Source organism: Pagrus major, chromosome 24 (genome assembly GCF_040436345.1).
Source record: "Pagrus major chromosome 24, Pma_NU_1.0".
NCBI lineage: Eukaryota > Metazoa > Chordata > Actinopteri > Spariformes > Sparidae > Pagrus > Pagrus major.
In genome coordinates this window covers 6,883,768-6,908,601 of record NC_133238.1, presented here as the reverse complement: position 1 = coordinate 6,908,601, position 24,834 = coordinate 6,883,768, and the positions used below count along the sequence as shown (strand labels likewise).

Genomic DNA, 24,834 nt, shown 5'->3' with positions numbered 1-24,834 from the left:
CTCAGAGTCCTCATTTGTTCAAATGGTTTGGGTGAGGTGTAGCTGGGAAGATCATTATAGCTAATACACTCATTGTTACGCCTTTAAAGCATCACAGTCTAAGCACAAATGATTAAAATGGGATCATATTTGTTTGGTCAGTGAACCTTATACTCCCTCTAGTGGTCTTATCCAGCCCTACATTTAAAAAAAAAAAACTTAAGCACTGAGTAACACAGCATTTTGGAGTCTTTTGTAGCCAGATAGAATACTTAAATAATGGGGATTGAAACACGAACTCCAAAAAAACATGAATCATTAGAATGTTTTTCTTATGTGGTTCACTGATCTGCCAGCAGCTCTGTCATTTAACCAATTAAATACAAAAAAAGACAAAAAGACATCATGTGCAAAGTACGTTTTTAATTCAAATTTGTCAACTGATTAGCACCTGAATGTTGAAGTTGAACCTTCACACCAGGTAGTTGCTGAAAGTGTCTCCTCTGGGCTGGACTTCCACTGTCTGGCTGTGGAGGGACCGACCAGGCTGGACAGATGGAGGAGGTGCAGGAGGAGCCGGAACTGTTGAAAGCCATTGGTCAGTGACATGCAGTGGATGTATGCTAAAAAACTAAAGGCAAGCCCTGTGATTATTTAAAAATCATTAGCATTATCTTTAGTACAGAAATACCTGGTGAATTTTTAAGTTGCAGTTTGGTCTAAAGCATGTCTCAAAGTCTCAAGGAGTTAAACACTTAAGTAACCGATCGTGCCATCACTAGTTAAAACATGCATTTACCTCTATTTGCAAATGGGATGGTTAACTGGTGTCTCCCTCTTGAGAATATCTGTGGAATCAAAGTCTTGACATTATTCATATGCACCATATAGCTCAGGACACTGAAATTCATTGGAAAGCTTAGCATTTTACCTTCATTAGGGCAAGGCAATATATTGATGTTATATAATGATACCCAAAATCTAAGATGACATAGTCTCATATCACGTTAACGATAAATTTGGTCTTTTCCTGGTTTTAAAGGCTACATTACAGTAAAGTGATGTAATTTTTCTGAATTTACCAGACTGTTCTACTTGTTCTAATACCTGCTATTACCCATTTAGTCATGACATCCACATCACTGATGACTATTTGTGAAAAAGTACTAAAAGTCATCCCTACAGTAGCCATATCATGATATTTGGTCAAAAATATTATATTTAATTTTGTTGTCTAGTCCTCGTCTGTATATATATCATGATACATGCTATCATGTATATATGTATATAGCATTATTTTAAAGCAATATTGCCCAGTCCTAATTTATGGTATGGGTTTATTTATTATGGTTAGTGTGAACTAATCAAATGTGAGGATTATTGGAAAACTCCCAAATGAATGTCTTAATTCAAGTTAATGTTTGGTAACTAGCAGCTTTAAAAAAAAATAAAAATAGCAAATATAATTACTATTAATACTGAGTCTCAAAACAGAAAATGAAAAAAAAATGAGTTTCCTCATGTGCCCTTACCTCCTCACTGGACTCACTGGAGCTGGAGCTACTGTCACGGCCGCATCTGAGAGAAACCACCTGAGCTGAGGTGTCCAACATTCGGACCCGGCTGACGCAGGAAAACGTTGGCTGGAGAAGTGAAAGAGGGCAAAAGGGAGAGGGCGGTGCTTTTTCTATATTTTGCATAAAGTAAATATCTGTTACAGCTTATTTAGTTTTACTAGGATCACACGTCACTGTCACGTCACTGTCACGTCACTGCATCTTGGAAAAACAGATTTGATCGACACACTCTGTTCCCGTCGATTCGTGCCAATGCAAACAGTGGGCTGCATCATTGTGTCAACATGTGTCCTGCCCACAACTAGGATATCAGGCCTTTTACAGCAGTGTGGGAGCGTCATAAAGTACATTTACTCAAGTACTGTACTTGAGTATTATTTATTTTGTAATACTTTATACTTCTACTTCACCAAATCTCAGAGGCAAATATTGTACTTTTACTCCTACATTCCTCCTCTGACAGCTTTAGTTGGATCACATTTTTTCTGATACACTGAAGGATGACTGGTTCCTTTATGTGTTGAGAAAAGTCTCCTTCCTCAACTATTAAAAACTGTCTTGGATTAGCTGGAAAATGCACCGTCAGGACAGCAACGCTACAAACACATGATGATCAGATAGAATATTATTAATTGCTGTGGATTAAACTACCCAACTGTATATCAAATAGTTAAACTGAGCTCAATCTTAAACATCTACAGTGTACACATTAATGCACTAATAATGTTAATCCTAAAAGTACATTTGATTTTAATACTTTAAGTATATTTTGCTGATTATACTTAAATACTTTTACTTAAGTAAGGTTTTGAATGCACTTTTAAGAGGACTTTCACTTACAGTGTAGTATTTTCACATTGTGGTAATAGCACCTTCATCTAAGTGGAGGATTTGAATACTTCTTCCACTACTGCCTCTCAGAGAAGTGTTCAGGTACTTCAGCTGATTTTCTTTAAGCTTTATGCTGTTCGTTGCATTCTCTTCATGTGTTATACCTCTGTGGCACCAAAGTAACACAAACCATCATCAGATTAAATTCATTTTTTCCACCCTGAAGTGTCTCACCACAAAGAAGCCCGGTTTGAAGGCACACGTCTGGGGGTCGCTCGTGGAAGCCTTCAGACAATCCGTCTCTTTAATGCCAAATGTCATGAGCAGGTCAACAGTGTTCAGGCCCATGGGAACAACCTGGAATACATGTGATATATGCCATAATCCCACAAATAACACGTCCCTAAGACTGCTACATTTAAAAGGCAGTTTAAAAAAATGGAAAATAGGTTTAGCTACAAAATAACACACATGTAAGTTAATAAATCTTATGTGCACTCACCCTGCTGACAGAGCCTCGAGTGACCCGGTAAAGATGGCTGACAGCATACACAGAGTTAACCTGTGCCAGAGCTGCACCAAGACCCCTGTTTGCCATGGACTCCAGTTCAGAGTTGTACAATGGGACTCCTAAGGACAAGGATGTGTAAAAAAAAAAAGTCAGCCAGTTGCTGGATCTATCTATGAGGTGATCCGCAGAGAACCACTCACCTGAGCAGCCCAGAGTCTGCAGAAGAGCCAAGAGAATCACGTAGGACTTCATCTTGAATAGCACCAAACCTCAGTAGCTTCAGTTCTTCCTTTACCCCTCTCTAAATATGTTCAGCTTTCGTCCTGACCCCTTTGCACCGCCTCATGTCCTCAATAACCCCTAAAAAAAACCTCCCTCCCTCCCTGCTGTCTGTCCTGCTTCCTTCACGCAATAGCTGTTAACCTTTGTTCAGCACTATTGATTCCAGGGTGAATTAAAAATGTGGGACACTGAATCACCAGCAACCACATTTTTTTAGGTTCTCAATGTTTAGAATGCTGAGAGCTTAAACAATTAGTCAGTTAACTGATTGGTCATCTGACAAAAATAATCTGGAACAATTTTGATAATCAATTCAACAAAGATACAAAGCATTCACTGGTTTTAGTTTCATTATTTCTGCCCAGATTTGATGATTAAAGTTTTTTTTTCCAAGATCAATAAATATCATATATCAACACAACAACCCCTTACTCGTCATATCTTTATTACATTCATCATCGATATAAAAAATACTTCACATTTTGAACATGACATTTAGTCGCGTTACCACCACATTAAATATAATATAATCTCTTTAATTAAACTGACACTACTGACAAAGGAATGTGTCCTGTAAAAAAAAATGTCGCAAGAGCTTGAACTGTCATTTCACAGGATAATCTAGTATGTACAGATACATGTGTAACACAACTACACAGTTTTCTGCAGCTGCATTCATTACTCCATAGACAGAATTAGATTCTATTCGTACCAGATTAGCATTCACCTCTAAAAGATTGTTTCTGATAGGGGCCATGTACCTCAACTGTGCACGGGTTTTTATAAGAATGATAAGAAAGTAAAAAGAAGAAAAGCATTTACTCAAAACATCCTATAGCGGATTACGGTGATGTACTATGTCTTCTTATTTGGGAGTTTTTAAATTTTTCTGCTTTTAGAACAAATTCATGTACACTATGCTTGGTGTCAGCATGTGTGGACAATTTCAACCGTCCTGTGTGAGCATGAGAGCAGTAAGTGCATCAATATAATCCCAGTCGTACAGTGTGAATGCAGCCCTAAGTGCATCAAAGAAAAGGTGCTCAAAGTAACTATCCACCATAACTATACACACACACACATACACAAACAATGAGTCCCCCTCTCATCGTTCAAGTGTTCCCATCAGAGGCTCCATAGCAGCGAGGAAGCATGCTTCAAACTCCTGATCTGAGAAGCGAGCCACAGACTGACGTGCGTTGCGCCTGATCTGCAGCCGCATGGCGGGCGGCAGCGCTAGGATCCTGTCTATGGCCTCTGCGTAACTTTCCTCGTCATCAGCCAGGAAGCCAGTCTGGCCGCCCTCGAAAGGTACCACGATGTCCAACTTGGGACCGCCAGACTTGTGCGCCAGCATGACCTTCCCTGCTGCCATACACTCCACAACGCCTAGAGTGGGAAAGAAGTGAAAATGCACTTTAAGGATCATCATAAAGGTTTTTCTCTGTGGATTGAGCGATTTGATACTTTCACAGCATTTATATAGCACCTAGACCTGCTTTATAATCAAAAAGAGATGAAGAAATGGGAATTTAAAATTAGACAGTATGTCAGACTGATTAATTACCTATTCCAAAGTGTTCGTTCCACATGGTGTGCAGTCCGATTGTGGCTTCCCCCATCTCTCTCTTTAGTTCCTCGAAGGATATGTTCAGTTTAAACTCCACCCTGTCAGCCAAACCCAGCTCCTGGCACAGCCCCCTCAACATGAGCACCCTGTCTTCATCCTGCTGGTCCCTGCACCCACCAATCAGAACCAACTTCAGCGCCTCCCTGCCCCCCAACCCCTCCCTCCTCCTGTCCAACACCTTCTTGAAAGCTTTGATCTGCAGCCGGTGGTCCTTCTCTGGCCTGAACTGCCCGATGGAGACGATTGAGTGGCACTTCCTGTCCCCGTCCTCCTCCAGCGGCACGTCCAGGAACGCACTGACGTCACAGGGTGGGTAGACCACGCTGGTGCGGTTGGGAGCACGCCACAGTGACAGGATGTGATCGAGAGTCCAGGAGGAGTTGACCATGATGAGATCACTGCAGGAGCCGGCCATGCCGTAGAGCAGGGCGAACAGGCAGTAGTAGACCACCTTGAAGGCACTCAGGAACAGACTGTTGGAGACGTAGTCGGGGTTGTTGAACCTAGGACATCAGCAGTTAGTGTTATTTGAGGGGTTAGCTAGCAGCAGGTTTTAGTTATCAATCCCATTATCAGTTCTATATCTGAAACTGAGGGCCTTAAAACGTCTTAACACATAACACACACAACTTTTTCTTTAACACAGCCATATTAGACAACTTGGATTCGTTAAGACACGCAGCTATTACCTGGGGTTCCTTTCTCTCACTACAGACAGCATGTCAGTGCTGATAGTGGGATAGTGAACGTAACTACCCACGCTGCAGCCTCCCAAGTAGCGAAACAGGGGCAGAGTGAAGGCGTAGCCCATGGAGTCGATGTACAGGTCTGGGACAAACTCTGTCAGCGCCTCCCATCCCAAGAAGATGGAGCCCACGCTCTGTCCCAGCAGGGTGAAGTGAGGAAACAGGCCGGGCTCCACGAGCAGTCGGTGCCTCAGGAAAACAAACTGAATGGGCCTGGGAAGCACGATGTTGAAACGGCGTCGCGCCCCTTCCAGAATCTGCTGGCCCGTCACACCCAGGTCCCCCGTGTACACCACAAAGTTGATGTCCACATACCTGTGCAGATGTGGGTTAAGTTTAAGCAACAGGGTATTTTGATGCCATTAAGTATTATGTGCTACACATTGTTTTGGTTGTATTCCTGACTGATTTTTCCTCTCTACTCTATTTGAATCTGTTATTATGAATTATTTAGCTATAATATTATTACCCAATAAGTTTATAATAACTTTACTAACTTTACTAAAGAGCCAGGTTTGAATAGACTGTGTGACAGAATACTGGAAAATGCAGTAAATCAGTAACCTGTGAGGGAAAGTGGACACACCAAACTATAAACTAAAAAAACGTCATCAAAATGAATTCATCAGCTTTACCTGTTCTGTAGAGCCCTGATCGCACACCAGAGCACCCTTTCTCCCCCACCACCAGCATTGCAGTAGGGGTGGAAGAAGGCCACCGTGGGACGGCCATCCCTTGCCCGCCGAGCGTTCCTGCTGCTCTGAAGCCAGAGGCGCACTGCCAGCACCAGCAGGACCAGGACAGCGATCAGCAGCACACACAGAAACACCAGGGGCAGCAGCAACTTCCACAGCAACCTGGAACACGCAGAGGAACAACACAGTGAGTTATAGGAAACAGCAAGCACATTTTATTTAATAAAAAACAAAAGGTTTCAGAGGGATTATATGGAAAAATAAAAGTAGGAAGAGGGAGATAAGAGACAGAGGAGAGAATAAAGGCAAGCAACCCACAAAATAACTCATATGAAACCTAGAGAAAGCCAAAAAACACAAAAACAAATAAATGCTTGTGAGATGTGTTACAGATTGATTGGCTTCTGAGACTTTGAGGAGGGCTGCTCTGGAGTCAGAATTAAAAGATTATACTTAGAAATACTCTTATGATCAAAGGAAAACATTATAGCAAAACCCCAGCTCTAACCAAGTATGTTAGGAAAATTATTGTGACATGGCTTATCACTAGCATCACACATGTACATAACACATCAATTTAGTCACTATAAAAAGCTCACATTTATAGGAATAGTTCCTTCGAGGTTTAAGAAACAAAGACTTGCCTACATTTGAGTCATACAGTAAAGAGCTTGTTATTCTTAGTAAGGAACTGGAACATATTAGCCTTTTATTTATCTACAGGACTACAAGCAACGAATTAGCTTAATGTTAGCTAAGTTTGCTAGGTAAGCTAAGTTTTTCTTTATAATGTTACCACTATATTGACGTCTGGTAAAAGCTACTACCCGAGCAGCACCTAATATGTAGCGTTAATGAAACAAAACAAGCTAACTGTATAATATAATAAAATATAATATATTGTACCTTGTTATTTCACACAAACAGTGGACCAGCTGATCGTGGCCCGACATCTTGCCAAATGAAATGTAACAACACATCACCTTTCAAGTTTCCTGCTCTGTTTTACAGCTACTGGTACATTTACATGCGCCACGTAGCGGCGAGGAGGTATTACTGCACTCACTTTTACAGCTTGTGTTGATGAATACTCACATGAAAAATCTTGCTTAATTCAGACCTGTGTAAATTATACAAATACTATGACTGAAGTTACTGATTTTATAGCTGAAGCAACACAAGCCACCTGCCTGTTCCCTCTCAGCTATGATGGCTGATCTATGCCCTCGTCTTTCAAAAAAAAGTAATGTTTAACTCTAAATAAACACTGTTTGAATCAATAATGTCTCCCTATCCCCACATTCTGAACAAACCTCAGTCTTTAATAGTCGTGAGTCTGACATCATGAAGACTCTTTTGATTTTGTTTGTTTTGATGAATTTGGACAAACTCCTGAGGCCAGGACACTGCACAGAAACACGGTAAGTTGACTTGTGAAATTTTAATGGAATTGTAGTGATTTGTTATCTGCTGTTGTCCACAAAGAAACTATCTTCTGACACACTTATGCAAACACAAGCTTGTATACCATGAATGTTGTGGTATCTGAACAAAGGCACTTATTTAACAGACACAATTTTAACAAAACCTCAACCACAAAGAATGACACACTTCACCTTTGCAGTCTGTCACTGTCGATAATATAGTGAAAACAGTGTGACAAATGTGTGTCTGATTGGTCCAGAGGTGTCTGCATCATTCATGGAGGACAATGCCTTTTGCTGATGTCTTTTCTTTTTATTCAGTGACCAGATTCTAACAATCACGCCAACAACACAAGAACAAGTGGACATCTTGAAGAATGTGTCCACACAATATGAGGTGGGAGATCTTTATCAGTGATTAAGTCGCTCTGGTTTTTGTGGGTTTTTTTTGGCCTCCTACGAATCATTATTTGACATGTTTTCTCCCAGACAGCCTTATGGCAGCCGGCTGCACCTCAGTACATCAAAGAAGAGACCGAGGTCCACCTGTTTGTCCCTGCTAACAGCTCAGAGACCGTCAGAGATCTGCTGCAGACACACGCCATCACTCATGAGTATGTTAGTGGCATGAAAACTACGGAAGCTTAATGCTGCCACACTTAGAAAAAGAAAAATGGATCAGTAGTATTTTAATGTGAAAAGTTTATTTTTATAACAAGATGTTTTCATGTTATAACAAGAAACTTATATTAATGTTACTTAACTTACTGTTATGTTAATATGATATTTACCTTGTTATGATGTGAAATGTTCCACGTTATAATGTGTTAACATTGAATGTTTCAGGTTATGACAAGATATTCTCACAAAAACATTTTTGTTATTATTTACATGTTATTATTACTTTATAACATGAAACGTCTCACATTATAACAACATAAACAGTCAAATGTTTTAACAAGAAAAGCCTAAAACTACACAAGTTATCGCATTACAACATGAAACATTTTATGTTACAAAAATAAGTTAAACTGTAAAAAGTTTTCAGTTATAACAAGATAAATAGTATATTGTTATAAAAAGAAATGTTTCTTGTTATGTGATCAGTTTTTATTTTGTAACATTGTAAAAACATCTTGTTATAACAATAAACTTTTCAAATTATACTATTATACTTTCAAACATACAGAAAACATACATGTATTCCTTGCAGAGCTTTATATTGCATTTCATGGCAGGCGTACAATTCTTTATAGACATTTTGTGATTTTATTTTAGGGTGTTACTGGCCAACGCCAATGAGTTGATTGAAATGCAGACGAGGAACGACTCCGGCGACCCAAGAAGCAGCGCAACTTTCTACGAGAGATATCACAGTCTGGAGGATGTATGCTTTTCCTTATTACATTCAGCTTTTATTGATAATACTCCTTCTCACGGCCAATTTTGAGCTTCACTAACAGGGTTAATTACAGGACTGGATTGCTTTGGAATGTCATGAAGTACTGCATTTAAGTACATTGTCTCCATTGTAGATCTATTACTGGATAAACAGGACCCAACAGGACAACCCCAGCACAGTCGAAGTCATTCTCATTGGCTCCTCAAGTGAGAAGCGACCACTCTACGTTCTGAAGGTGCACTCACACATCACATGATAAGCTGCACAAATTATTTGTTTTAGCTGACTTGTGACATGAATTCTATAATACCCTCCGCATGCTGACGTCCCTTGCCTTCTCAGTTGTCTATGAATAACAGGCCGAACAAAAAAGCAATGTGGATCGACTGTGGGATCCATGCCAGAGAGTGGGTCTCCCCTGCTTTCTGCTTATGGTTTGTACGCCACGTGAGTACATTTAATCTGTTATAAACAGGCCGGAGATGTCTTTTTTTGTGTTTGTTTCCTATCAGGTCAGTTTCACTGTTGTCTAACACTAAAATCAACCTCCTTTCTCCCACAGTCTTTGTCATTTTACAGGCAAAACCAAGACATTACTCACATCCTGGACAACATGGATGTCTATGTCCTGCCTGTTATGAACCCTGATGGATACGAGTACACATGGACAACAGTAAGAATGCATGAAACAGAACTGGTATTCTGTGCTAAAGGAAGGAATTTCAGCTGGACTCATGACCTGTCCCTGTTGTATTTTTGTTTTTTTGTTTCAGAACAGGATGTGGAGGAAGAACCGCTCCGTCAGCAAGAGAAGCGGCTGCATCGGAGTTGACCTCAACAGAAACTTTGATGCCAACTGGTGCAGTAAGTCTTCCTCCCACATTACTGTCCGGTGTATGGAAGCCCATTTCCTCCAATGTATTGGAGAAAAAAAGATCCTGTAAGTTTTTATAATGAGTAACTTTCTCAAAGTAATGGCTTACTATCTCAAACACAGTGAAACTTTCTCAAATTAATGTCATATAATCTCAAAATAATGACTTAGTAATTATTTGAGGAAGTTTCATTATTTTTCAAATATTAAGTATCTCAAAGACAGTGAAACTTACAGAAATAATGACCTACCCATCTCGGAGTAATGTCTTAGTATCTGAAAAAAAATGACCTAGTATCTCAAAATCATGATTTATAATCTCAAAATAATGACATAGTATTTTACAAATAATGAATAAGTATCTCAAAATAGTGACTTACTTGTCTATAAATAATGTCTTAGAATTCCCAAATAATGAGAACCTTTCTCAAAATAATGACTTATCTCAAAATAGTTACTAAGAGTCTCAAAATAATGACTTAGTATCTCAAAAAGAATACAACTTTCCTGAAAATAATGACTTATAATATCAAAATATTGATTTATAATCTCAAAATGTGGAACTTTCTCAAAAAGATGTCTTGGTATCTCGAAATAATAAGAAAATTTTGTAGCGATATTAAGTCGTTATTGAGGTTATTTTGAGGTCCTTTAGTGTAAAGTATTGCCATACTTTAGTTTCAAAAGAAATTAATATACACATTATCATATATGAGAGTGTCATAACATCTATAAGATACAGAGATGTGTTCCTTCCAGCGGAGGGGGCCTCTGATGAGCCTTGCACTGAGATCTACTGCGGTGAATTCCCAGAGTCAGAACCAGAGACCCAGGCTGTGGCCGACTTCCTGCGCAAGAACAAGGACACAGTTCAGCTTTACCTCACTATCCACTCCTATTCTCAGATGCTGCTCTTCCCATACTCCTGCACCTTAGAGGAAGCAGAGAACCACAGAGACCTGGTGAGTGGTCTGAGTGGACGGAACAAGCATCCAACTCAACGTGTCAATTCCTGTAACTTGAGATAAAACACAGACTCTTAACTCTTTCTGGATGTTTGTGTAAATGTTCTCTTTTTAAAGTATGAGATGGTCCAAGAAGCTGCCCAGAAAATTAGAAGATATTATAGGAACAACTATCGATATGGTTCTGGAGCAAAGACAATATGTAAGTGAGACTTGTTTTGAAAGAAAAAATACCTTTACTTGAATCAGTCAAAATATATTGATGTAATTCTCTCCAGACTTGGCTCCTGGTGGTTCTGATGACTGGGCATACAACCTCGGCATCAAATACGCCTTCACATTCGAGCTCCAGGATCGCGGCCGGTATGGCTTTCTACTGCCACCGTCTCACATTCCCAAGGCCTGCAATGAAGCTCTGACTGCTGTGAAGACCATCGCTCTCAAGGTTATAGAGAAAACACAGGCGCCAACAAGTCCTCCTCGAACTCTATAAGCAGTCACACCTGACATTAAAGTTGAAGTGATGCCTGTTAACAAAGACTTTGTTGTACCACTATCAGATCAGCTAGCCTTTAATCACTGCTTTAAGTATAATCTGATAGTTATTCAAGGTATTTTTTGCTTTAAGGAGATGTTTTTGTAGCATTCCTTTAACATGAGTGTATGCATACATAAGTATATAAATGGCATGGAAAAGTATCTGCAATTTATTAATTGATTAAGCTTTGTGGACTAAAAACTATAAAAGAAACTGTAAAAAATCACCCAGTGAGTTCATATAGTAGTGCTGTAGCACACTTGGGGTGGCTGTGACTCAGGAGGTAGAGCGGTTGTCCAGTAATCAGAGGGTCGCTGGTTCGAATCCCCGGCTGCATATAAAAGTATCCTTACTCAAGATACTGAACCCCAAATCTCTCCATCAGTGTGTGTAAAGTATTGCTTTGAGCAATCAGTAGACTGGAAAAAGTGCTATAGAAATGCAAGTCCATTTACCATTCTTTCTACACTTAAGTAGAAAGTGGTTCCAATGAGAACTACATCACTGTGAATTATTAATATTGGCAATATATTAAGGTTATAGTGGTGTTATTTGTGGTGTTAATACTGTGTTGATATGAGAACTACATGCGAGTATATCACAGTGATGTAGTCCTAATATACATTTGGTTATCGCCATATTGTCAAAGCATATACAATGTAATGAAATCTAATAAAACACCTCTGCGTTATAAAAATGAAAAAATGTTACCTTGCTATGTTTGTTTACCTTATGTTGTTTTTTCCACTTGGGGAATTTTATTTTGTAGGAGTTTCCCCGGAAATCGATTTACCATCATCATCGTGGGATTTGTCGCCCTCCGGTGGCAACAAGATCAACTACAACACTACACAGTTAGATCGCTTACGTGCACTGTAGTATCCTGTTCACTGTAAACCCGCATACTGGAGGCAAGTGAGAAGCAACCCTTTGTTAAACTACAGGGCTTTTCTCACTGCACTCAGAGCTAATGATAGCCTGGGCTGAGACTATGCAGCGTGAAAAGCCCGTATCAAGGCAGACACAATAGAATAATGACACTTCCGGTTTAAACTTTCAATATAGCGCCTGGCGAGCCAATACATTTTCAAACAACCAAATAAATACCGAACACTGTTATCACTACCAACACGACTATTCATTTGCCATCTACAGATAAAGGGCTTTTAATCAATAAGTTTTGGTTGTTAGCTACAGCACGAGAGGCACTGGAAAATAAAAGCGTGCAGCAGATGTCCGGTAGATGGCAGTGGAGTACAAACCGCCTTAATAAACCAGAGAAGAAGAACACGGCATATGATGCGCACCCCTCCGCCAATATGAAGGCACTCCGGGCAGTTTCTGCCTTTGATTTTATAGAATAAGCCTTGTTATTTCTACAAGTGCTGAATCCACTCACTGGACTAAAGTAGATGCGACGCCGAATTTATATCTTGGGTAAGACGTCTCTTTGTGTTCACATTAACTAGCAGGCACGCCGGTGAAGATGTCTTGAAGGCCCCGCGCTAAGATACAACATGAAGTCATTAGCTCTTTGGTTAACTAACTTTAGCATTAGCCTCCGTTCGCTTGTTGTTTCCAGCATGAGGCATGCACAAAATAATTGACGCCAGCCAATGACCGATTTGACATTTGAATCTCATATACACGCCTGTGAATGCAAAATACTTAAATAATGGCTTTAAAGTCGCGAAGTTGGCTCGGAACTTTAGCTAGCCTCAAGCTAGCATGCAAGACTGCTCGCTAGAAGTAAGCGCCGAGCAGCTGCACGGATAACAACAGGCCGATTGCATGCATCTATGTTTTGGATGTGTCTCTACCCAGAGGAGAGCTAAACCTGCTGGCAGGCGAGTGTAGAAATTAAAAACTTGCAGAAAAGTTGCTATATTATAATGATCAGACCCAATGGAATGGAATGAATGAATGCAGTGTAGTCATACAACTGAGGAGAAAGTTCTGATCAGTACTTAATTTACATTTCAACTCAAGTCTTAGTGTGTGTATTTGTATTGATACAAATGATAACTCACAGATATTTAACTAAGCATTCTCTGTCATATGTCCAGTCCTGCAGAATGTCCAAGATCAGGCGGAAGGTAACAGTGGAGAATTCAAAAACCATATCTGACAGCAGCAGCAGCAGCACCACGACCAGCAGCACCAGCAACCCCGCCGCCCCCTCCCGCCGGCCCAGTGTATTCGAAAGACTCGGCCCCAGTACTGGGAGTAATGCTGCTGATGTATGTATGACCTAAAATGCTCATATGGTCTCTTTACTGGATGTGCCTTCATCTGATCGGACTTGTATGTTTGTGTCTTTCAGAGTCATTGTAGAAACTGGCTGAAGACAGGTAATTGCAGTTACGGCAACACTTGTCGCTACACACATGGAACTCAGCCACGAGGCAAAGGATTTAGCTTTAGTCGGTAAGATGGCTTGCTTTAATTTAGTTTGGGAATCAGAGTTTCTGTGTGATATTTTAGGTATGACATTCCAGTTTTGGGACACATGATTCCTTTAAAACGCTACTGCTGTTTTTCTTTATTGACACGTTGCTTCTTGTGTGTATCTCTGAACGTCTTAACGGAGCAGGTCAGCCGAGAGACCCACAGGTGATCTGCGGGAGAGGATGAAGAATAAAAGACAGGATGTTGACCCAGAAAACCTGAAGCGAGACCTAGACGAGCCCACATCCCCCACAGTGAGAGTGAGTTATCTGCTCCTTTAGTCTCTACATGTTTAAAGTAATAGTCATAAATGATGGCTGATTTTTTTTAAAATAAAGACTTTGGTGGCACCGCTGACCCTGAATCTGAAGCTAATTTTGACGTATAATCTGAATTAATATTTCTTAAACCTGGAACGGCATGGATTGAATAAGCAGAAGCTCAATGTGGGTATATTTCTAACTTGTGTGTGTGTGTGTGTGTGTGTGTGTGTGTGTGTGTCCATCTACAGCCGAGAGATTCCTCCAGAGGCCGACGCAGGGAAAAGGAGGATATAAAGATCACAAAAGAGCGCACCCCAGCCAGTGAAGAAGAGCCCACAGAGTGGGAAGCCAATCGTGAAGGTTCAATAGCTCCTTTTGTTCAAGTTTAAAGGATTTTTTCATGCTACAGATTGTCTCCATTTCATGTTATTTGAAATGAACTAAAGAACATTAATATTGACTTGACAAATTTTTGTTTGTTTGACTTTAAGACTCAGATATCGGTGACTACGACTACGAGTTATCCTTAGAGATGAAGCGCCAGAAGATTCAACGCGAGCTGATGAAACTGGAGCAAGAGAACTTGGAAAAGAGGGAGGAAATTGTTATTAAGAAAGATGAGGCCCCCATCAAAACAAGAGCCACTGCCATGTCAAAGGTTAGTCACTAGTTTAGTATTTGTGCCACCGCTACCTTTGCTCAAGTAGCTGTTTTTAGCATCTGACTTGAATTTAAGTCTGATCTGTCATCTTCTGTCCCTCAGGCCTCCCCAGAGGAGTTAAGCAGTAAAGATTCACCCGCATCCAGGAAGTCAAGTGGATCCCCAAAACACAAAAGTGCAACCAAAGGCCCAGGCTCTGGGAAGAAAGAGAAGAAGGCGGTCGTGTCCTCACCTGTTTCAGAATCTGCCAGGTAGGAGTCTGGGACTGGGCTTGTTTTTTAATCTCATTAGACTAAAGTGACATCTGGTGGAAAGTTAGAACTGATTGTGTGCAGGAAACACAACATGTCTATATATTATATGCACTTTTTTCTTGGATCCCTTAGTTCAAAACACCTTTTTCTGCCATTTTTTTAACACATTTCCCCAAAGTTGATACATAACATGTTTTGATGAACCTGGAGGAAAAAGATGTTGTCTTTTTTCTAAATTCATGGCTATTTTTTACATAAGTTCCCTCTATCGAAAATGGCAGTTCATTGGGTGGCAATGTGCAGTTGTGCAGTGTCTCTGAAACAAAATTAATTGAACTGACGTTATGATGCAATCATAGCACATCTACAGTAAAACAGAGTCTTAGAATTATATTATTATTATTAATATATGTATCAACAGATGTTTTCTTTCCTCATCTAACCAGGTCTTCTAAAGGGGGCCACAGTAAGAAGAAGGGGCCCCGTACCCCCAGTCCTCCTCCGCCAGTCCCTCTGGACCTTCCTGTGATGGGGAAGAAACACAAAGGCAAGCACAAAAACAAGGAGAAGTCTGAGGAGAAGCAGAAGGAGGGGAAAGATCGGGGGCGAGATACAGAAAAGCACAAAGAGAAGAAGGAAAAACGCAGGTACAGTGTGGACGTAACGTGGGTTGAAAATTTACTGTCTAGATAACAATATCGCACAATATGTGTACATGAGTTATCGCCATTATGATGACAGTCCTAATGGTGTATCTGACAACGCTTATCATTTCTCTTCAGTCTTTAACGCTCATCCTTTTGAACGTGTGTTGTTTATAGGGACCGATCAGACAGTTCACACAAGGCCAAGCGGTCAGTCACCTCAGAGGAGCGTTCTGGTAGCGTGTCATCACCTTCTAGGGGCGCTTCTCCCTCAGCTAGGAAGAAATCCACCTCGCCTAAAGCTTTGTCCCATAAGGCCCCTGCACTGGCCTCCCCTCCTCGCAGGTTAGCACATGTGCATGATGCCTCCTCATATCAGTAGAGTTTAATCAGAGAATACAGGATAATAACCCTCCTTTGTCACTGCAGGTCTCCCTCTCCCCCACGGCGCCAGCGCACCCCCACGCCACCCCGGCACCACTCCCCTTCATCCCACTCGGGTTCCTCTGCCCAGCGGCACTCTCCGTCTCCTCGTCGGCGTCGTTCTTCCTCTCCCGCCTATCACCGGAGCACAGCAGCCCAGGCCTCCGCCCCCTCCCCTCCGAGCTCCCGGCGCTCCCGATCACCTCCTGCCTCCCACGAAGCCTCCTCGCCCCACCGCCGATCTGACCGGTCGAGCCCTAGCCGGCGGCACTCGAGGGGCCGCGAGAGGAGCCGTGGTGAAAGAGAGCGGAGTCCGCCTGCCCAGGAGCGTAGACATGAGCGCAGAGATGGTAACTTTGTGTAATCACTGTATTTGTTTGTGTTTTTCTCTTGTTTGTTTCTTTGTTCTGTTAATTAAATTTTATATAATTATTTGCATCGGTTTTTAAGCTTTGTGTTTCTCTTTTTAACAGAAAGCCGCAGCAAGCGAGAGAAGGACAGCATCCGCGACGACCGGGACTACGACTCCGAACAGGTCTCTTCACGGGACGCCCGCGATGACAGAGAGACCAGAGAGGCCCGCGAGCGACGGGATGCTCGTGAACGAGGAAGGGAAACAACCAGAGACTCTCGTGACCACAGAGACAACAGGGACGTGAAGGACTCCAGAGAGAGCAGGACAGAGACCCGCTCCAGTCGAGAGTCGCTGGAGATTCGTGACCGTGAACGGGAAAGAGAGAGGGAGCGGGAGAAGGAGAGGGAAAGGGAGCGGGAAAAGGAGAGGGAAAGGGAGAGGACAGACACCCACAGGAAGGAGGAACCGGCTCAGGAGGATAGGAGTTATGGAAGAGGTCATGGAAGGGAAGATGGAGGGAGAGCTGAAGGAAGAACGGAGAACAGGACGGACAGAACTGAGAGGAATGGACGAGGGAGAGGGCGTGCCAATGAAACGTCTGATAAAGGCAAGAACTGACATTACATATAAACTTGCCCTATAGCTTATATACCACCACTGTACCTTTCTTCAGTCATGTCATCCTTTCTCTCGTTTGTTCTTCTACCAGGCTCAAACAGAAACTCCCGGGGCTCCCAACTGGAAAGCAGCCATGACAACTGGGAGTCACGGAGCAGTGGGGTGCGTGAACGGAGCGCCGAGAGGAGCACGGACCGCAGCGCCACTGAGAGAAGCTCGGAGAGGGGTTTAGACCGAGACCGCTACGAGGTTGAAAGGAGAGGAGAGCCGGCCAGAGACTCCTCCTACGACAGGAGAGGAGGGCACGGAGAGCGGGATCGCAGAGACAACCGAGAGAGAGGTGGGCCGAAGGGATTGCTTCATTTTGAAAACTGAACTGAGACCAAAAATGCACATGTATCAAAAGAATCCACAGCCAATCAAAAACAAATATCGGTTGTATTATAGTTACTTATTATCGCGTTTTAATTTTTTTGTTTTTCCAGATCAAAGAGCAGCCTCTCCCAACAGACACCAGGGAAGATCCGAGGAGTCTGAGAGGGAGGAGAGGAGGGAGGATCGTAGGAACGATAGAACAGAAGACAGACGAGATGACAGGGCCCGCGACCGGGAGCGAGAGAGGGAAAGGGAGAGGGACAGAGAGAGGGAAAGGGAGAAGGACAGGGAGCGAGAGAGGGAGAAGGAAAAGGAGCGAGAGAAGGAGAGGGAGGCCGAGAGGGAGCGTGCCAGGGAGAGAGAGCGGGAGAGGGAGAGAGAGCGAGAGAGGGAAAGGGAGCGCGAGGAGCGGGAGAGAGAGAGGGAGGAGCGGGAGAGGGAACGAGAGAGGGAACGAGAGAGGGAGAGGAAGGAGCGGGAGAGGGAGAGGGAGAGAGAGAGGGAGCAGCGGGAGCGGGAGAGGCAGCGGGAGTGGGAGGAGCGAGAGAGAGGACGAGAGGAGAGGCGGGAGAGGAGAGAGGACACCAGGGACGACCGGTCCGTTCGAGACAACCGGGACGACCGCAAGCTGAGGCATGTATTTTATTTGACCTACCTACTATTCCTTTCAAGATATTACTTCCTTGTTAGCTTTATCCAGTAATGCAAGAGATTTTGATGCGTTGGCCAAAGAACTAATAGTTATATTCCATCACTGCTCATGGCTAAGGGCTAAGTAAGTACATTTACTGCAGGGCTGTACTTAAAGGTGCAATCTGTAAGATTTTTAGTTGAAAACATTCAAAAATTATTTAATTATTTTTGATGTAATCACCTTCTATGTATTGTGTTGCAGAGAAGTTAGCATGCTAAACACCAACATTCCCCTGGTGCTCTGAGCTCACAGTCCAGACTGCTAGCTGCACTGCTAACTGAGCTAAATAGCTAATGGCAGTTACAGTTCGCAGCAGCTAGCAGTCACTCCAGTGATATGCTGCCCTCTATTTGTAGTATGAATTCAGCAGGTGGACATCTCTAAAGTATTGCACCTTTAACTACAGTTTTGAGGTTCTTGTACTTTACTTGCATATTTCCATATTGTGCTACTTCATACTTCCATTCCACTACATTATGAAGGCTAATATTGTACTATATATATTTATATATAATTAATTACTCCACTACATTTATTCGATCACTTTAGTTACAGGTTACTTTGCATGCTACGTGAGAGCCAAAGTAGTTTTATCAGAATACAGATTTAAAACAACACAGATTCCAATAATCAGAAAAAATGCTAAATATAGGCATTTTTGTTTGTAGTAATAATAACAATGATATTTCTACATTTTTTTTGTTATAATTCTCCTCCCCTCTCCCTTTAGTCGTAAGAGGACCAGGGTGGAGAGCAGCCCGAGCCCCCGACCCTCGCCCAAGCGAGCGACGCGAGACCTCAGTCCAGCAGACAGCGATGGCTACAACAGTGGAGAGGACAAAAGTGAGCGCCCGATTGGCCGAGGGCAGGCCAAGCTCCACCCACAGCCCCTCCTCCCCAGCCCAGTGTGTCCGCCTCCATCTGACAGTAGGGAAATTCTTTCTGAAAAGGACACACCCCTAATTAAACGGGGAATGCATCTCATATACTGCACTGTTAATCATTTTAGGTTTTATTTCTCTTTGGTATTAATTCACCTTGATTTCTTGTCTTTTGGTTGCATGCATTCCAATAAACGAAATAGACTAAAGTCAAATAATTTTTAGAACAATGCACACTAAAATAAAAAGCACTTTCTTTTTCACCCTTTTGGCACAGCACTCTTACCCTAGTTGAAAGGATTGTTTTTTTCTTCATTGGACCTGCCAGATTAGCTTTGTCTTAAATTTAAGGACAATTGTATCAAAGGGCTGCTTTTCATAATATTTTGCTTTCACATTAATAATTGCAAATGCCTCCAAAAAGAGCCTCATCTGTTAGTCCAGGAGCTTTTACGCTTTAAAAGTCTGGTTATGTGACTGTTTTGTGTGTATGTGCAGGTAGTGACAAGCATCGTCTGCTGAGCCAGGTGGTGCGCCCCCAGGAGCCCTTGCTACGTTCTCCACCAAGAACTCTTTCATCTGATGACAAGCCCGGTCACTGGAAGGATGAGGAGCGCAGAGGAGCCGGGGACAAGAGGGAAGTACGCAACCGCCTTGAGGAACTGGAGTCACGCGTGGAACGCAGCAGAGGGGGCGAAAGGCGTGGAGAGCACCTTGCAGACGCCTCCGCTGACTCCCGTAGCAGAGGCAGAGACCAGCGAGAGTCCACGCCACCTCCGCCTCCTGTCACTGCCAGTGAAGACAGAGACACCGTTGGCTCCCAGTCCCATGAGGAGGGCAAAAAGAAGACCAAGTCGCAGAGGAAGGGCTTAAAGAAGGGTCGCAAAGACGAGGAAGTTGCCGCTGTCAACACCTTGGCTGGTGCAGGAGATCGTTTCAACCCCGAGCCGCCAACTGGCAGTTCTACAGATGGACCTCCACCCTTATACTCCCCCAGGAAAGGAGCCAAGAAGAAGGCACTTGAACGAAAGAGGAAACGATCACGAGGAGGAGAATCTGATGTGTCTGACGAGGATTCATCAGCTCATCAGCCGCATAGTAAGAGAAAGAGAGGCCCACGGACACCGCCACCCTCAATGAGGCCTGATAACCGCGGAACTGGAGTCAACACAGAGCCGTCTCCACTGTCCAAAATGGACAACTTCAGTGACTGGTCAGATGAGGAGGTCACAGACCGACCAGCACCAATTGAAACACAAGCTCCCCTGGCTCCTGCTGAGAGGGCTCCTGCTGAGCCTCTAAGGAGAGCAGGTCCCAGGGCGGGCAGGGACAGGGACCGGTGCAACCCCCCTGCCATTGCCCCTCTAATCCCCCAGGATCCTCCGATGCTGCTACAGACTCTCACTCCACAGCCCCTCATGTCCCAGCCTCTGCTCCGCAAACCTCCACCGGAGCAGGCACGCAGTAGCAGCATGGGAAGCAACCAGAGCCGTGCATCATCCAGACGCCTGCGTTCGCCCTCCAACGAGTCCGCCCACAGAGAAGACCCCCAAGGTCCGCGATCCCGTCGGGGCCGACTGCAGGGCACCAACTCTCGTGACCGTGAACGTGAGAGAGAAAGGGAGCGGGAGAGAGAAAGAGAGCGAGAGAGAGAGCGGGAGAGAGAAAGGGCGGTCGTGAATGAACCACCAGGGGCCGAGAGGAAGTCTCGAATTGACCAGTTGAGGAGAGGAGAGCCCAGCCGCAGCACCTCCTCAGGTAGATAAACACATATTTCGACGCTAAATTGCTTTATATGAACATCTATCAACACAAAACCATTAACATTTTGTAAACTGCTCCGAGCCTGACTCATATCTGTTACTGTTGTCTTGCAGACCGTCAGGATTCCCGCAGCCACAGCTCCAGACGCAGCTCTCCTGACTCTGAGAGGCAGGCCAGGTCCCGCGCCGGCTCCTACGACAGCCGAGAACGGGAGAGAGATAGGGAGCCTTTTGAGCGGGAGCGAGACCGAAAGGACCTCAGGCCACAGCAGCAGCAACAGCAGCAGCAGCCACTCCTCCTCCAACAGCCCCTACAACAGCAGAGAGACTGGGAGCCCGAACCTAGGGACTGGCCTAGCAGGGGACGGGAGCCTCTACTGATGCGTCCTGGCCGCGAGCCTCTCCTGAGGGAGCGGGATATCAGGGACAGGGAACGCTTACTCCCCGAAGGACTCATCCAGCAGCATGAACGAGAGCGGGAAAGAGAGCGAGAGAGGGAGCGGGAGAGAGACAGCCGAGGTGACAGAGGCAGCGATCGAGAGAGGGAGAGGATGATGATGATGGACCTACCACCCCACGGCGACCCCAGGGCTCCAGGACGAGGGGAACTGAGAGACCTGCGAGGGGATATGATGAGACAGGACAGGGGTGACTATGAGCCTCTGCTGCCAAGAGAAGCCTTCAGCCCTCCAGAGCCGGAGAAACCGAGCAACAGTCACCATCTAATGGGAGAGCCGCGGGAGCTGGAGAAGACGGACAGCATCGACGGTAGGAAGATGAAAACTTGTATGCATTTTTCGTGTGTTTCATTTTTCTTTCAAAATCTCCAATATTAATATAAACAAAACTTTTGTGTTCTCAGGAGATGATGATGGGAAAGAAGACGATGGGCAGTCTGTTGCATCTGTTGGAGAGGAGTATGAACCGATCAGTGATGATGAGCTTGATGAAATTCTGGCTGACAGCCAGAAAAAAGAGGATCAGCAAGATGATGAGAAAATCACAGGTAAGAGGAAATGCCTCTTTATGGAGAATATTCATATAGAAATTATATGCGAGTTAATTTCTGTATTCCTTTCTTTTTAATTTGAAGAATGATATATTGAAGGATTGATTGTTTCATTCCAAAGCTGCTTAATCTTGTCAGAAAATGTTAAAATGTATATAAAAAAGAAAACAATCAGAAAGATTGTTAAGAAACAGGTGTTTCCTTTTAAAATTAACCCCCTAATCTATGTGCTGACAGGACCTCTGGATGTGATTGATGTGGACTGGTCCAGCCTGATGCCCAAGCAGAAGCAGGAACCGCGGGCAGCAGGGGCAGCATTGCTCCGGTTCACCCCGGGGGCCGTGCTTCTCAGGGCGGGCATCTCCAAGCGACTTGCTGGGCCTGAGCTCCTGGAGCAGGTCAAAGAGGTGTGCAAGTCTGAGCTGGATGACCCCAAAGGTGAATTTTGACATCATGGAACCCTAAAATTTTTGATTCAGGGTTTGTGCGAAGTCTTGAAAGTTTGCTTAATTATAACCATAATGTTTTCAGGGTGAGGAATATGCTTGAATTCTGATATATACTTACAAAATGTTTGTTTTCCATCATGATGTGTCATCAGCACAATCACTCATGTAAACCAAAAATATTCTAATATTTTAAACATATTTGTTTACTTGGTGTCAAAATAACCACGATCATAACATACAATCAAAGTTAATATAAACAGCTGGTAAAATAAACAAAGTGACAACATACATGACAGCAATTTGGCAATTGCAGTTATAGTTACAATGTAGAAGTGATGATAAAGATGGTTTAGGTTACTTGAAAGCGCTTTGAAAAGCTGTCTGAAACCTGGACTTGTATTTGTCACAAACATTTGCAATTCACTCACTGTACTTTAAAAGTATTGATTTTTTTCTTTGTGGCCTTTATAACATCAACGCTTGCCCTTTTTTCTTTCATTTATTTTAAATTGGTAACATGATAACATTGTTTGAATCAGCAAAACAAGTCATTTTGAACATAATGGGGATCATGATACCTGCCATTACTGTACAGTTTGTTGTTGAGTTAAGTCTGTTTTGTGTGATCTATCCTTAAATACTGTCTACTCTCTCCTGCCAGATGCTGAAAAGCTGTTTGAGCATGATCTGGGAGCTCTAAATATGGCAGCCCTCAACAGGCGGGTGGAGAGGGCAGGGTTACTGAGCAACCTTGGGCCCTGCTGCAAGGCCCTGTGTGCCCGTAGAGACTTCGCCATACGCCGGCAGCTGCTAAAAAATGACAAGGTAGATGTCGTTTAATCACTGTCAGGACGATGAATTGAATACTGCAATTACTTTTTGCCAATCTTGGCTTTCTCTGGACATCATTTAGATGTGAAAGAGAGAGGTTTAAATCTACTTCTCCTTCCTCAGGGCCTCACCAAGCAGTACCCCGTTCCGCCTGTGGTAGACAACGAGCTGCTACAGATGAGCATGCGTCTCTTCAGAAGGACCATGGCCGGTCAGGCCTCAGGCCCAGAAAGGTCTGACGGTGGGTCAGCACCAGCAGCCGACGTGGCTGCAGCTGGTAGTAGTAGTAGTAGTAGTAGTAGTAGTAGTAAGCTCAGCACTGCACAGCCTGAGGTGTGTGTGTCCTGAAAGAAATGGGTTTATTCAGACAAAACACATGAAAGTGAACACTTCTAAGCCCTTCCTTCTTCTTCCCCAGACTCTGTCCCATGTCATTACATACCTAGCCTTTTTAGTCATGAGAATAAAGAAAAACGGCAACATTGTGAATCTTACTCAGTGATGCTTTACATATTTTGGATCTGCAAGTGCTGTGCCATAGACTACTGGACATTCTAGCCTATGGAGGTATGTAATGAACCATGTACAAGAAACTTCAAACGCAACTAAAATGACTTCATGTTTTTTTTTCTGCATTACAATGTTTTAGAGCAGCTTTTAATTGTCTGTTTCACCTGCCTAACCAAGTTTAATGTTTTGTTTTCATATATTGTGCATTTGGTTTCTACAACTGTGCATTAAATGGTTAGATGTTACTTTTTGTAACGGGTCTTTTGCTTTGTATGAAGTGACTATTCAGCCTTCTGATAACGTGACTCTTGATGATATTAATATCGTTTTGTTTACACCATATCACAGAATATCTGCTGAGCAAATCTGTAGCATTTGCGGCTGAGTGTTACTGACCAACGACACTGAAACATCCTGCAGGGACTTGAATGTTTCTCATGAATAAGCACTGCCAAACTATTCCTTTATTGAATGTAATTTGTTACATCTGTCAGTCATTGGAAACATTATTGCTTGATGTATTTGTTTTGAATGGTTTGGCAATGTCTCTCTGAAATGAACTGAAGTGAGTGCAGAGCACACTATAGACTGCAGAGTACCAGATCTCCAACACTGCCATGTGGAACTCCCCAGCCAACACCATCCAAAAAGGAGCCAAAATGTTCGCAATAGGAAAAGACACTAGGCTGCTTAGATAAAAAATGCCTGAAAAGATAATTAATTTCAACCTCACATCACGTTTGTGTTCCAGTGGTTGACCGTCCAGAGTCACAATAAAAGACTGGTACAAGTGGATAAACTGAACCTCTGGGATGTGGTTATATCAACACTCTTAGTCCAGCAGTTGACACTTGAAAAGAGCAGATTGTGCTCGGACACAAAATCAATGGACAAACCAGCGTCAGTGATGCACTGACCAGTTTAAAGAACTTAATAAGAATGGGGAAGGCTGTTATCTTAGAGCCCTGGATTCAACATGATGCCTCCTCCCACCCATGCAACTGTGACTTGAAATCTAAGTGACATTACAGACAAGAAGAGATTGGGCTCTGATGTAGCCGCCATCTTTAAGTCAGACCACAACTCTATGTTGTTGGAAAACACTTTTCTTACTACATATTTATTTTTTCCAACTCAATTTTGAGATGTGCAAATAATGATATCTGGTTTAACGCTGTATTTTTATTTTGTTTTTTTTACTG

General features: G+C 43.1%; 4 protein-coding genes across 5 annotated transcripts; 2 read left to right on the top strand and 2 right to left on the bottom strand.

Moving 5' to 3' along the window:
- Window positions 1-387: 387 nt before the first annotated feature.
- Window positions 388-3,218, bottom strand: spp2 (secreted phosphoprotein 2). The gene is made up of 6 exons (XM_073462152.1): window positions 3,099-3,218; window positions 2,890-3,017; window positions 2,622-2,744; window positions 1,512-1,622; window positions 779-827; window positions 388-561 (listed from the first exon to the last, which is right to left on the bottom strand). Exons 1-6 carry the CDS (start codon window positions 3,148-3,150, stop codon window positions 452-454), a joined length of 573 nt encoding a protein of 190 aa, XP_073318253.1. The 5' UTR covers window positions 3,151-3,218; the 3' UTR covers window positions 388-451.
- Window positions 3,219-3,608: 390 nt separating this feature from the next.
- Window positions 3,609-7,434, bottom strand: alg11 (ALG11 alpha-1,2-mannosyltransferase). Of its 2 annotated transcripts, none has more exons than XM_073462563.1 (5): window positions 7,347-7,434; window positions 6,192-6,413; window positions 5,500-5,871; window positions 4,748-5,313; window positions 3,609-4,569 (listed from the first exon to the last, which is right to left on the bottom strand). In XM_073462563.1, coding segments are annotated over exons 1-5 (1,446 nt in total). In that variant the 5' UTR covers window positions 7,349-7,434; the 3' UTR covers window positions 3,609-4,285. The 2 variants fall into 2 exon arrangements, with proteins under 2 accessions (XP_073318664.1, XP_073318663.1); XM_073462562.1 differs by lacking the exon at window positions 7,347-7,434 and adding an exon at window positions 7,158-7,238.
- Window positions 7,435-7,554: 120 nt separating this feature from the next.
- Window positions 7,555-12,159, top strand: cpb2 (carboxypeptidase B2 (plasma)). Its single transcript, XM_073462565.1, has 11 exons — window positions 7,555-7,672; window positions 7,997-8,072; window positions 8,165-8,289; window positions 8,954-9,062; window positions 9,211-9,312; window positions 9,420-9,524; window positions 9,640-9,750; window positions 9,851-9,941; window positions 10,711-10,913; window positions 11,034-11,118; window positions 11,195-12,159. The coding sequence occupies exons 1-11, from the start codon at window positions 7,596-7,598 to the stop codon at window positions 11,407-11,409; spliced, it is 1,299 nt and encodes a 432-aa protein (XP_073318666.1). The 5' UTR covers window positions 7,555-7,595; the 3' UTR covers window positions 11,410-12,159.
- A 615-nt stretch (window positions 12,160-12,774) lies between these two features.
- On the top strand, window positions 12,775-23,877 carry zc3h13 (zinc finger CCCH-type containing 13). The gene is made up of 20 exons (XM_073462561.1): window positions 12,775-12,891; window positions 13,521-13,694; window positions 13,778-13,881; window positions 14,048-14,162; window positions 14,414-14,525; window positions 14,657-14,823; window positions 14,929-15,077; window positions 15,527-15,727; window positions 15,902-16,069; window positions 16,154-16,497; window positions 16,621-17,109; window positions 17,212-17,460; window positions 17,606-18,128; window positions 18,920-19,116; window positions 19,569-20,828; window positions 20,948-21,601; window positions 21,696-21,839; window positions 22,080-22,280; window positions 22,953-23,116; window positions 23,246-23,877. Exons 2-20 carry the CDS (start codon window positions 13,530-13,532, stop codon window positions 23,468-23,470), a joined length of 5,631 nt encoding a protein of 1,876 aa, XP_073318662.1. The 5' UTR covers window positions 12,775-12,891; window positions 13,521-13,529; the 3' UTR covers window positions 23,471-23,877.
- Window positions 23,878-24,834: the final 957 nt, after the last annotated feature.

What these genes read in the sequence shown, in the direction of transcription:
- zc3h13 (XM_073462561.1), top strand. Translation starts at nt 13,530, where the DNA reads ATGTCCAAGATCAGGCGGAAGGTAACAGTGGAGAATTCAAAAACCATA. An exon ending in CGGGACGACCGCAAGCTGAG is followed by an intron (nt 18,129 to 18,919) that starts GCATGTATTTTA and finishes CTCTCCCTTTAG; the next exon opens with TCGTAAGAGGACCAGGGTGG. An exon ending in AGATGATGAGAAAATCACAG is followed by an intron (nt 21,840 to 22,079) that starts GTAAGAGGAAAT and finishes ATGTGCTGACAG; the next exon opens with GACCTCTGGATGTGATTGAT.
- spp2 (XM_073462152.1), bottom strand. Translation starts at nt 3,150, where the DNA reads ATGAAGTCCTACGTGATTCTCTTGGCTCTTCTGCAGACTCTGGGCTGC. An exon ending in GCAGACTCTGGGCTGCTCAG is followed by an intron (nt 3,018 to 3,098) that starts GTGAGTGGTTCT and finishes CCTTGTCCTTAG; the next exon opens with GAGTCCCATTGTACAACTCT. An exon ending in CTCGAGGCTCTGTCAGCAGG is followed by an intron (nt 2,745 to 2,889) that starts GTGAGTGCACAT and finishes CATGTATTCCAG; the next exon opens with GTTGTTCCCATGGGCCTGAA.
- alg11 (XM_073462562.1), bottom strand. Translation starts at nt 7,231, where the DNA reads ATGTGTTGTTACATTTCATTTGGCAAGATGTCGGGCCACGATCAGCTG. An exon ending in TGTTTGTGTGAAATAACAAG is followed by an intron (nt 6,414 to 7,157) that starts GTACAATATATT and finishes TGCGTGTTCCAG; the next exon opens with GTTGCTGTGGAAGTTGCTGC. An exon ending in ATCAGGGCTCTACAGAACAG is followed by an intron (nt 5,872 to 6,191) that starts GTAAAGCTGATG and finishes ACATCTGCACAG; the next exon opens with GTATGTGGACATCAACTTTG.
- cpb2 (XM_073462565.1), top strand. Translation starts at nt 7,596, where the DNA reads ATGAAGACTCTTTTGATTTTGTTTGTTTTGATGAATTTGGACAAACTC. An exon ending in ATGTGTCCACACAATATGAG is followed by an intron (nt 8,073 to 8,164) that starts GTGGGAGATCTT and finishes GTTTTCTCCCAG; the next exon opens with ACAGCCTTATGGCAGCCGGC. An exon ending in GCTTATGGTTTGTACGCCAC is followed by an intron (nt 9,525 to 9,639) that starts GTGAGTACATTT and finishes TTTCTCCCACAG; the next exon opens with TCTTTGTCATTTTACAGGCA.